This window comes from Egretta garzetta, unplaced genomic scaffold (assembly GCF_000687185.1).
Source record: "Egretta garzetta isolate BGI_Z169 unplaced genomic scaffold, ASM68718v1 scaffold246, whole genome shotgun sequence".
Taxonomy (NCBI): Eukaryota; Metazoa; Chordata; class Aves; order Pelecaniformes; family Ardeidae; genus Egretta; species Egretta garzetta.
The window spans coordinates 2,345,945-2,358,815 of NW_009259976.1; the positions used below are offsets into that span (position 1 = coordinate 2,345,945).

Consider the following 12,871-nt stretch of genomic DNA (forward strand, 5'->3'; position numbering starts at 1 on the left):
GAAAGGAGAAATGTAGGGACAAGACACATGTTAATACTACATACATGCACAGGTTGGAGTATGAAGAGAAGAATTGTTCCACTCATGATAGGGCTGCATCTGTGGAGCAGCACCACCGAAACCATAAACAAGAACAGTAATGTGTAGTATGTAAAGCACAAGTAAAATGATTGGAAGAACTGGTCCCAGACTTGATTGAAACACTACATTACATTGTATTTTACACTATTAATGTGATGCCTGAAGTCATTCAAAAACTAACATGGCTTATACATTGATAAGCTATTGGATATTTACCTAAGTTCCTCAACACTACATACTCACACTTGCACTCCCCACCACATGAATGTGTTAGACTAGTGAGTTGTTTGAGGTTTACCTGCCCATTATGATCTCTTTAATGTACACATTTTATAAGCCTGCCATATGTAAGATTAGAAGACATAGTAGACGTAGCTAACCAAGTAATACCATCTTAACAACAGTGAAGCTAGGGCCAAAAAACCTGAGTCTGCAAAAGACTAAACTGTACCTATAGAAACAGTCTAGGGTGGAGCAATTTTCATGCAGTTGAAATTTTTACTGTCTCTTCACTGAAAACAGCTAATTTCCACTTACACCTGTAATGCCAGAACAGGTGAAGTTCCCATAGCACCAATGTTTCAAGACTGTCTCCTCCTGCACACCCTTCCCTTCTGGTTTCTCTTTTGGAAGTCTTGTATCTATTCACAGCTATTTAGGGTACCTACCACTGCCTCTCCAATTTAATAATGCTAGGAGATGCTTCGAGCTCTTAGCACCAAATCCATCTTGAAACATATACCTCTTCCTTAGTTACAAATATGTACCTGTTCTGGAAGAAGAGAGTTTCTGTTTTCTTGGCTGACCTCTTTCATGTGTAAACAAAATCTGTGTAGATTCCTTTATTGGCCCAGCATTGCTGAGATTAGATTTCAATAGCAGGGGAAAAAAAAAAAAAAAAAAAAAAGAAAAAAAAGGACTTGTAAAATTGTTTATCTAGATAATATTTGACATCTGCTCATGCTCCATTTTTAGTATTTGCAACAGACAAAGATTACGTGTTCTGTTTAACTTCACAGCATAGTTTTGCTCTTTTAGAATTGCGAAATGCAAACAGCTTGCTCTTAAGTTAGTAGACGTTCTAGGAGATCATGCTAGAATCATACTAGTTTGCATGGTAACAGTTCTACATAAATGTGCATAAATGACTGGAATGAACTGAGGAATTTAGGGGGCAGTAAGTAGGCAGTAACATAAAACTGCAACTTCAGAAAACGGTAATTTAATTATGTTTTTGAAAGTTTTAATATCCTTAAATACTTTGGTTTTTCTTTGAAGATACAAAACTAAATTCTGCCTCTCTGCTTGCATTCTTACTCTGTGATTTACATCAAGAAAAGTATAATTACTCAATAGAATATGCCATTTTGCAGAGTGAGCAGAGGTTTTAATAATTCTTATTAATGGTTTTACACTTTGGCAGCTACGTATTTCTGCAACCAAAAATCAGTATGTTTCTTGAAGGAAGGGACCATCTATCTCTGTAATTAATCCAAGAAAAGGAAAAACTCCACCTTTCCCATTATGAAAAGTTTCTTCTGGTTAAATTAAGTGACATGGGAGTAAAACAAAACAGGCAAGAGGAACAGAGAAATACAGAAAGAACCTTCTCAGAGGGTGATCAGGAGATTTTCCAATGACCTTCCTAAGGGGAGATCCAGACTTTTGAATTCTAGTTCTACATTCTTTCACAGAACTAACTTCCTCCAAATGGTAGCGCTCTAAGCTTCAATGTATACAGACCTGTTTGAAGTGTTCAAAATAAATAAATAATGAAAGACAACCCTGTTTATTCTCTGAATACATTTAAAGTTTTTTATCTTGTGTTTTGCACATCTTTGAGGGCGTCAGGACTTTGCTACATTTGCTGCACTTTACCCTATCGCATTCAGTTGAAGAATCAACTTTCCAAATCTTTTCAGAATTAAGTCATAGCACATATTTAAAACAATTCAAATTTTGCAAAAGGAATATATTAACATGTGAATGCACTTAGAGACTGCAGTCAAAAACAACTGTAATGGTAACGCATATCTATACATCAGAAAGACTAGAATATAATTACATGCATACTGACATTATATGTACTCAAAAGATTTTTTTTTTCAAGTAGTCACCCAGTTACACCACACATAAACACATCAAATGCACAGCAGGTTATATCATTCACAGATTTTTCACTACCAGTAGCACTAAAATTACATTACAAGGCATGAGAATTAATTCATGAGCAAGGCAAAAGATATATACAGTTTAGACAACATCACAAACTGATCATTACTAACACTAGAAGAAATAATATTTTCTGAGGACATAAAGTCTTTTCCTTAAAACCGAGAATTTGTTATTATTATTTTTAGGAACGAAACTTCTAAATCAGTGCCTCCACTATTATGAAACGAAGGTTTCACACTGAACAGCTGTTGTAACAGTTGCTGTAACTCATCTCAGAATTTCCAAAGAAGAATACACTAAAAATTGAATATTCAAAAGTTTTCAAGGTTCACTATTAATCCAAACACTGGCCAAATAAATAATGTGGATTTTATGAAAAACCAATACTACCTTGGCATTTGAGAAAAAAATTCAACTAAGGTTTTAAACCCAAGCAGGTTAAAATCTTTCCTTTGCTTCTGATTTTACACTGTATGGAAAAGTTAGAACATGGGCACTACAACTAAGAACTACAGCAAATCTGAGTGAGGCCATCAATTAATATAAAGTAAATGGTTCTGAAATTGAAAATGACTTAAAGCTTTAATTAGAAAAGATGACTAATCTTTTGAAGTTTTAAAATGGTCAAACTGAATTTTATCATATTTTAACGTATCTACTGGGAAGAAAGTATTTCTTGAGAACAAGCACAAGACATTTTAATCTAAAGGGTGGAATTTCCATAAATTTTAAGAACGTAAAAACTAACACTTAGAATAAAGGCCTCTTCTGCCACAAATATAGTTCTGCTAGTGCAAAGCTACAATGAAACCTGCATTTTCCATATGATACCTGAAGGCACTCCACCAAGAACTCTCAGAACTTCTATGGAACACTTATTGTAGGAAAAAACAAGCATTTTATTAAACTCTAAAATATACTATATCTTTACCTGTCAAGTTGAAGTTGGGTGCAACTGTGCTGTCAGCTAAAGTAAACCATATTAATCCAAGACTCATACATAGGGCAGCAGACACATCTGCAATATTGTAACGTTTTCCTACAAAAGCAATACAAACAACACGAATGGACTATTAACACTCTCACAATTTCATGTTTACCTGTTTAGCAGACTAGAAAGCAAAGGAAAAACTGTTCTAATGTCATTCTTTTACTTCAGCAGAAGACTTAATGCTCTGGCCTTTCACGACTGAAATTAGTTTCTTCTACAACAGCAGTTCCTAACATGGAGGAGGATCTTAACAGATACTATCTGATTCCTGTGGTCAGTTTTAGTTTTACTCCTATTGACATAAAGCACATCCTCCCTGACACAGCACCACCTCAGCAACTTCAGGGCAGCTTTGATGCTCTCTTAAGCTTTTTCTCTCATGTAAGACATTTTGGCTGTCTTTTTGATTACAGAGAAGTCATTAGAGAGAAGTCCCAAACACTAACAGATGACTTTCGTACTTTTAGAACCCTCAGTTGTCCCTTAGTTTGGGAGAGATGGGATGCGGGGGGGGTGGGGTGGAGAAAGAGAGTAGGGAAATGAAAAGGCAGGAGTTAGCATATCTTGTTTGAAGTAACATATTCCTTTCCCAGAACCTGTACTTTCAATATAAGCTTCCAAGGGAACTTTTCTGAACTGAGAGTTTTAATTGAAAAATTTTTAAAATAACAATAAAAAAACCCCCACAGCTTCTGAAAATACAATACTACTGCAACACAAAGCTTTAAGAGAATACCAGTGTCTCTGCATTACAATGATACAAAATGACTCCTGAGAAAAGGTAAATACTCTGTGCACATGTGCGCATGTAAACCTGTACCCTGCTCGAAAAGTTCAGCTTTCTATTGCAACTAGAAGGCCATAGTTAACTATAGAAACAGAAATCTATCATTCTAGGTTCTGTTCCACAACACTTGCCCGTGCAGAGCTTTACTGACTTAATGAATCCTTGTACATTGAACAAATAGAAACCTTTATAATATACTTGTCTTCTAAATCAGGAAGTACTGAAGTATGTTTATTCACATAACTACAGCCTTTCTCTCTTGTTCTCCAGATCCCTTTTTCTGTTCTTGGAATATGAACTATGACTTTAAGACTAGCCAAAGGCATGTAAAAAGTCAGGTGTATTTGTGATTAAACTTTTAATCAAAATTTAAGAATTTTAATTAGGAATTTAGGAGTCAGGCTTTTCAAACAAGAAGAATAGGGGATTTCTTCACAAATCGTGGCTGGATTTTATTTTTTCTTTCCATTTCAAGTTTTCCATTTTAGTATGGAAAATGTTTCATTTATGAAGTGATTTGGTTTAGAAAACAAAGTTACTCAAAATTAAGAAAACCTGCATAAAATCAAAGTTTTGCAAGTGACCTGTACAACTTCTTTTCCCCCAAATTTTCTGTTCATCTAATTGTATTTGTACATTTTCTGAGAAGATGCTTCAGAAATTCATGTTTTTCGTCCTATAGAAAAAATGCTACCTGTCCCTCTCTAGCCAAGAGCCTCAGTGGAATTTAATACAGTACAGGATTCCATAAATGACTGCCTCCCAAAGAAAAAAACAAAAAGTCTTCTAACACTTACCTTGTATAAAAACCCCGCCTATCATAACTGGAATCAGCTTACAGCACTTGAAGATGACTTGAGTAGGGTAATTCAGATACCCTAAAGAGGTATTTGACAGACCCATAGTTCCCACTGTTAAAAACGCTATTATCATGTAGGTTTTGCCAGGAATCCTACAAAACATAAACATACAAATCTTGGTATTACACACACATCTAGAGGAGATTTAGCTTGGAAAATTTAGATAAAGGAGTATGCTTGTAATAAAACTTGACCGTCCTTCTCACTGAATTTCATTCTGTAACAGAAATTTTAAAATGCACATAAATGACCGATTTCAAATTTCATTTCTTTCAATTACTGCTAATAAACAGAATTCAAATACAAGACAATAAAAACTTCAAGGCTCATGAAGTAGTCAAACAGTAATTCTTTAACCTCCTTCTGAGAAGGTATATTATTTACAGAAGAATCAAGACAAAGGCTTCAGGTTATTTGTCAAAGGAAACACAAAAGTTTGGTATACCAAGATATCCTGAATCTTAGTCTTGTCATGGTCACTGTGTCAATTTTTTTGGTGAAGCTTTCACATGATCATTGATATTTTTAGAATGAGGAAAGTTGAAGAAAGTACCATTGTTTTAGAAAACTCAACAGAACTAAGACAGAGTGATTCAGTATCATGAACAGAGGGGCTTGTTGAACATTTTCAGATGTATTGTTTGCAATTTGATGAAATTATCACCTGACAACAGATGATCCAACTGCAATCTTTAGCAATTGCTGTGCTCAATTTGTGATTTTTTACAGTTATTGTTGTGCATATGTTCAGCTATTTTTATGCACGCTCAGAGCCACATGAAGCAACATAGAGATGTCTTGCTGTAACGCTCTCATCCATAATTCATTATGTGACATAGGCATACTCTGAGGCATGCAAGAAAAATTTAAAATTTAAGAAACAGAATTCTGCATAAAAATTAGGAAATAGATTTTTTTAATGTCTACAAGAAGATGCCTAGGTTATAGAAAATAAAATGTAAAATACATTTAAGATCTAGATTTCCAACATAACTTACTCACAGGGTCATGCTCTGTAAGCATTAGCAACTATTTGGTAATCAAAACTTAAATACTAGTTACAGAACACCCAAAAGGTAACCACACAATATTATCTGATGCATCTCAAGAAGTCAGATAACTTGAAATATATAAGCTGTCGGTGTTCAAAATAAAATGAATAATTTATCAAAGTACCATTGTTTGCATATAAAAGCATTCTATTAGCTAAAATCAGTATATGCGAAATCAGACAAGGCTGACCACAGGTAAGGAAAACTGGTTATGCTCAACTAGGATACAATGCTTTAAAGCAATTTTAAAATTCATGTACACCATGACAGCCTCTATCTAAGCTTCCCAAGGGCCTCAATATACAGTTTGCAGAGGCTGTAATTGGGCAGAAAGCCATAGAATGGCCACACTGAGTCAGATCAAACCATCCCATATCCACAGGATTCAAGACAGCAAGAATCTCATTGGTCAACTGCAGTGAAAACACAGAACAATTTTGTGGCAGGGTGTTATGAGTGCTATCTTAAATGAAAAATGCAAAACCTAAGCACATCCTTTGAAGCAAACCTACACAGCCACACAGCAGAGAGCAGGCCTCTGACACTCTCCAAGATGCACAGCATATTAGAGGAACCTCTCAGTGAGGAGGTGCCAAGGTTTGAGGAAAAGGTGTTCAGTGAGAGACAGCTTCAAGTGCTGTGAAGTGTAGTTGGCCCTATTCTAGATGTGATAATCCCAAGCAACATATACATGAGTCAGTCTGTTTCAGCTGCCTTAAGGACAGAATATGCTCTGTAAATGGGACAAAGTGACAGTAGAGTCAACAAGAATACTTACAGGTCTGAAATCTAAGTGGGTGCTTATAAAACATGTTCTAACATAATCCAATAAATTCACATTATTTTAACTATGGAACTGCTACTAATGCCTCATGTTATTCACATTCAAACAACAGAAGTTAAATTTACCATAAATAACAAATGCTTCTAATTTGACAGACAGTGGGTAAAATGCTTGGAAAAACACGTACCTTCTCCTTTTGTCCTGAATCAACTGCAATTCTATCAGTCCAAAAATGGAATAAAATCCAAATTGCACTAAAGTGAGGTACCAACCAAAAGGTTTAAAACCTTCCACTGAAAATATCAATTCCTATAAAAACAAAAACCCACCAAGGTCACACACATACACCAAAATATTAAATCAAAACAAAATCAACAGAATTTTTCTCTTCACAGACATGCAAATCTAGCCTCTGTAGCCACTGGTTATTAACTAGAATTTACCTGCCACACATAACTCGTGAAGTATTGAGAAAGACAATTTGGGTTCTATAAAATGCAATGAGAAAATTTACTGCTGGTGTAAATCCACTGAAATTAATGGACCGATTCATGAGGGGAATACATTTGATCCATTAATATTTATCTGAAATTATAGACGGTTTCCTGTCTGCTTTTCAGTTGTTTTTCAGGTTTTATCCAGAGTTTATAAATAGATCACAATAAATTAAATACAAACTTCCTCTAACAGACATATTTACTGATAACTTTCATCTCTTAGGAATGCACACCTAATGTTTTGAGTACCAACATTAAATAGCACTTATGAGCTTATAAATTTGCAGACTGTAGGAACATTTAAAATCAGAGTGATTTGTTATGGAAAAATATACGCACTGCATAAAGATTTATGCAGATGTGTTAGTTCTAGAAACAAAAGGCTACCTAATACTTTCTTTTTTGAGATTCTGCTCTCAATTACTGATAACTTTGTCTAACTCTTTGGAAGTAACTTTATTTTAACAAGCTTCTCAGCTGTTTTTGAAAACTGCATTGGACGTAAGGTGATTTTTACTTATCAACCTTTTAAATCACTGCTTTATTGTGAAGACTCACTGAACTTAAAAATAAATAAATAAATAAATAAAAAGAACAGAAATGTAGCGCCTCAAGATAAAAGAGAAAAGGTTAGCAGGAAGAGAAATGTTTAATTAAAACTGCATAAACATTATGCTTCTCCTTAACAACCAACTATAGTACACGTTTCAGCTCTGTCCTGAAGGGACAGCAGAGAGAACAATAGACTACTACTATTCCCGTACAGCACTCACAGAACTCAAGGAGATCTAAAGGTTTCAACAACAATGAAGACTTACATGTCACGTCTGTACAGTTCTACAGTTGGTTTGTTTTCAGAAGACTATGAACTCGTATTTAAGAAATACACATTCAAAACAATATTGAAAGATGTATCTTGCATACAGAAGTAAAAGATCAAGTTATGAAAGTCCAACTGAACCAAACCTTGTAGGCAGATGAACTATAATGAAATCTTACATTATACAATTACTGCTCTTGAATTCTGAAAGCTTGACTTTGCAATCAGTACCTATTTTAAACGTCTATACATATTAAAATACAGACTGTATTCTTACGCTATTGAAAAAGAAAGGGGTAGGAGGAATTGGCCTAAGACACAAGTTCATAGTATTTACCTGTAAATATCCATAGATTAGATAAAACATAAAAACTCCAGAAACACAGATGAAAAATTGAGTAGGTTTGTTAAATTTGCTGAGATTCATACCAAGAACTACAACATCATCTACTGATTTGATATGAGGAGACATAGTTTGAGATTTGGAAGGTACGCTGATGGAAATGTATTTTCTTGATGAAGTGAATTTCAGATCCATGACTCCTAGGTCGCTGCATTCGGTGCTATTGTTATCTTCTTTGTGCTCTTCTGTTTCTGTGTGTCCTCTGTCTGAAGGCTGAGAGAAACACTGAAGTCAGATAAGACTTAACACAGAGCCTTCCAACAATAACAGTAAACAAATGTGACATTTATATGGAAAATATAAAGGTTTAAGAGTTTTGTTGGAATGTTTTTATTCACAAATTTTATTTATCTTTTCTGAATGTCCAAAGTTAACATCAGTTAATGTCAGAGGCCAACAACACTTTTATGAAAGCAGTTTTGCTTCATGTGGGAAGTAGTATTCCTACACTCTTGTACAAAACAAACAAACAAACCCCGAAACACCAGCAACAGAAAACCAGTTGCAGTTTCATAATAGCTTAAACTAGCCCTTTTATGCCAGTACTCACAGGAGTGACTGCTTGGGAAAGAAGTGATCCCCGTGATCAAATCACAATGAAAGGACTGGTATTGAAACACTGTGGTTCTGTCAACTTCACTTCATTTTCAGAGCAAAATATACCAGACTATTCCACTATGTGGGAAGCCTTGCTAAAAACTACAGATTTGAGCCTATGATTGGTTACAAGTGTTGAACTGGAAGAAGTTATCCCCTCATTCTCACATTTACTCACTATTTCTCACACACTTCTGAGGAAAAGAACATGAAGACGGAAACAAGAAGATTAAGAAGCCAGTCTCAGACATTAGATTGGTTATCTGATGAGGTCTATGGTATGGCAATCCCTTTAATATTAACCACGTGCAGCCACTTCTACATGTAACAGAAAACAAAATTGGGTAACTGAAGCCTGGAAAAGGAATTTAGCAGCTTAATAGATTGAAAAGCAAATAATTCTTTTCTCCAGCTCAGCAGAGAGTATGCTGTTTGAGGCTTTTTTTTTTTCTTTTTTCTTTTCAGCCTCAAGATAAACACACTGGTCAGTCAGTCATCCCAAGATTTTTAAGTGTAGGTCAGCATCTAGTTCAGCAAGCGGTTGGTAATTAAATTCTGTTTGTCTCAACTATTTAGTGGTTTGTTTTCTCCAGCTCAAAAATACTTCTCCTCATTGCACATGTATGAAAAATGCTTTTCCCACTGTTTTTAAATGGAAAATGTGCTAGTATATAAAAGCTAGATCATGCAATAAGTGTAGTAAATGTAATCTGCATGGACATTGGTAATTTATTATACAGTATCAGAAGTGACATGAATAGCTGAAAAATGAAGGATTAGTATAAAACTTACAATGTGGTTATGTTTCCTTTTTTGATACCACCTACCATCAGGTTGGAAAAACATCCTTATTAAAGTTCTCAAAGAATAGCTTGGGGACTGTAACAGGAGTTTAAGGACAACAACAATGGTGTTTAAATTCAGAGCTCTTCAGTTGAAAACCAAAAGCAGGAGGTAGAAAGTTTACCTTTGTGGATTGTTAGCTAATCCCAAAATGAGGTGGCCATAAAAAAATGGAAAAAGAAAAAAATTAAGCAGACTCTCTTCAGTAAAAACAGAAAAGTACCAATGTCATACAATAAAGTATTATTAAGCCTTTACGTACAACATCATACACAGGTCTGATGTCTCTCAAAGACAGATTCAAAGAACAACTGCAAAAAAGGTTGTCAGGATGGAGGAACAGATTGCCCATCTTATGAACTGAATTAAGATGAAAGTGTAACTTGTCTAGCTTAGCAAAACCCTGATGAAAAGAAAATAGATTTGTTTTCAATAAAAGTATAACAGGGATTACCACTAAGGAGGAAAAATAATTCTAATTTTAAGGAAAGTAGCATGAGAGCAAACGGGCACGAAGTGATCATGCACAAACTTTACTAGAAACTTGCTTTTCAACCCTAGATCATCTGTATTCTAGAGCAGTCTAAAAATGAAAGAAGGAACAACTGAACTGTTTCAAGGTGAAGTTTATGAAAGCATTTATGAAGAGCTGTTAAGATTGGGTGTGATGACTGAGCAGTCCTCTTTAGTCCCGTGTTTATAGCATTCCACCACAATGAAAAGCAGAGAAGATACTCAGTGATCCTTACTTGGCCACTAACCCAGGATATGAATTACTACCGTCCCGAGAAGAATTGTATGCTAAGTTAGGACTCCCAAGTTCAAGCCAAAGGAGCAAATCACCATAAAGAAAAGGCAATGTATTTAGAAATCTATCCATTGCTGACATCTTAGCTGAATTTTTATTTTCACTGATGCCTGTTCAGACCTTTTCTGTCCAGTGTACCCTTCCTTTTGACGGGCACATGGTATTTGTTAATGTCACGCTTCCTCAGCAGTACCAAGAGCAGCGGAAGCAATCTGAGCCTCACTTTTCACCTAAGATGAAACAGAGAAAGACATATGCCCAGCAGATGACACAGTCGTGTACTGTCATGTGTGCTTCAAGAGTCCAAAAATGGAGTGAATTGTATAATGTACAATTTATATAATGTATAATTTTGTACCTACACTCTGGCTGCTAATTTAGATGTTATTTGTGTAATACCTGTGTTAAGATCAGAAGAAGTAGAGGGAAGAAGAAAGAGTAACAAGTGTATTTATGTATTGGTCTGGCTGGGATGGAGTAAATTTTCTTCAGAACGGCTTGTATGGTGCTGTGTTTTAGATCTGTGACCAAAACAATGCTGATAACACACTAATGTTTTCGCTATTGCTGAGCAGAGCTTGCACAGCATCAAGGCCTTTTCTGTTTCTCCTTCTGCCTGCCCCCTGCAGTGAACAGACTGGGGTCTGTGCAGGAGGTTGGGAGGGGGCACAACCAGGTAGATGACCCCAACTAACCAGAGCTATTCCATGCTATAGAGGGTCATGGTCAGCAATAAAAAGCGAGAGGAGGGGCGTTGGGGAGGTTAGCCATCTTTTGCTCAGGAACTGGCTGGGCATCATTCTACCTGTGGGAGAAGTGATTGCCTTTACATCACCTGTTTTGTTTTCTGTCTCTCTTTTCCCACTTTTCCTCTACTTCTTAAACTATTTTTATCTCAACCCATAAGTTTTCTTGCTTTTACTCTTCCTTTAGTCTTCCCCCATCCCTCTGGGGGTGGGGAGAAAGTGAGCAAGCAAGCAGCCGTGTAGTGCTTAGCTGCCTACCGGCATTAACCCACACCACAATTAACACAATGTTTTTCTGATTTTCAACTACTTATATTCAAAATATTTCCTCAGGAACACCATCAGTTTTTACAATCTGTCCATTTAATTTCTTGCAGATTACTGAGTCTACCACTAAAGTAGCAAGAAACAACACTGATAGCTCTAGTCACACCCAAGACCATCCATAAGAAGATGATGCACAGTCGTTATTTTTTCTCTATTATGTTCTAAGGGAAACAAAACACTACCATGTTCAAGAAACATTTCAAGGTACATTATTTAACAACTGAAGAAACTGTAAATATACGTATCCATTTCAAACATTCTCCACTAAGTAATTTCATTACCAACAGTGACAGAGCTCTTCTTAAGTCCACTGTGACTTCTCAAACTGTTATTTTTCTAAGTATCAAAAATGCTATTCATCCTCCTCTCACCAAAATCCCTCAGGCAACCGATTCACCTTTAGAGTACACACACAGCAAAAATTTGTTTATGAAGAGTCAAATGGCTTAGGACCTGTCTTGATATGTGTAAAATAGGATATTCCCCTTTTTCTTTTCTCCTGTGTATAAAAACATAACCACCACATTCTTTAGATCAAAGACTTTTTGTTCCTTCCCCTTTGAAAAAAGTCCCACTCAGAGCAAGATTTTAACCTAGCACACAAGCAAAATAGAGTGATTATTACACAAAAAAGAAGCAAATGAACAAGTACCTAGAAAAGCAAAATTTCTTTGGCCTCCAAAGAGTTAATGACTTGTACCAAGCATGGAAAAAACATTATGAAGAAGCTGGGCCTTTTTTACTTAACCTTGAAGAACATCCATTAAAAACATCAGTTTGGCAGAAACTAGCACTTCAGTACTCTCAGAAAAACCCCTCGCATGAGCCACGCGAGGCAAGTTCCACACTAGCCCTGGCCAAGATCCATTTCCTTTGGAGCATTCCACAAATGCTTGGTGGCAGGACAGCAGCTGGCACCGTAGCAGGGATGCTCCGGGTTACAGGGACGCAAACATACATCTGTCAGAAACCCGAGCAGATCCTTTGCTTGGTGGTACCTGCCCCGGAGGCAAAAGAAGGAAGGGGGACAGGGACCAGCAGGATCCTTGAAGCTTCCTTCCTGCCCACTCGCCTGCGCCCAGCCGAGCCGCCGGGGCTTG

At 36.2% G+C, this 12,871-nt stretch overlaps 1 protein-coding gene across 2 annotated transcripts in view; it reads right to left on the reverse strand.

The window, feature by feature from the left end:
- Nucleotides 1–8,660, reverse strand: part of SLC35B3 (solute carrier family 35 member B3) — a 31,576-nt gene extending 22,916 nt beyond the window's left edge. For both annotated transcript variants that reach the window (XM_035895894.1, XM_009640381.2), the window contains exons 1-4: nt 8,385–8,660; nt 6,918–7,039; nt 4,832–4,986; nt 3,188–3,295 (exon numbers count right to left, since the gene is read on the reverse strand). In XM_035895894.1, the coding sequence (XP_035751787.1) occupies nt 3,188–3,295; nt 4,832–4,986; nt 6,918–7,039; nt 8,385–8,585 (586 nt within the window). In that variant the 5' untranslated portion in view covers nt 8,586–8,660. The remainder of the gene's footprint in view (nt 1–3,187; nt 3,296–4,831; nt 4,987–6,917; nt 7,040–8,384) is intronic.
- Nucleotides 8,661–12,871: the final 4,211 nt, after the last annotated feature.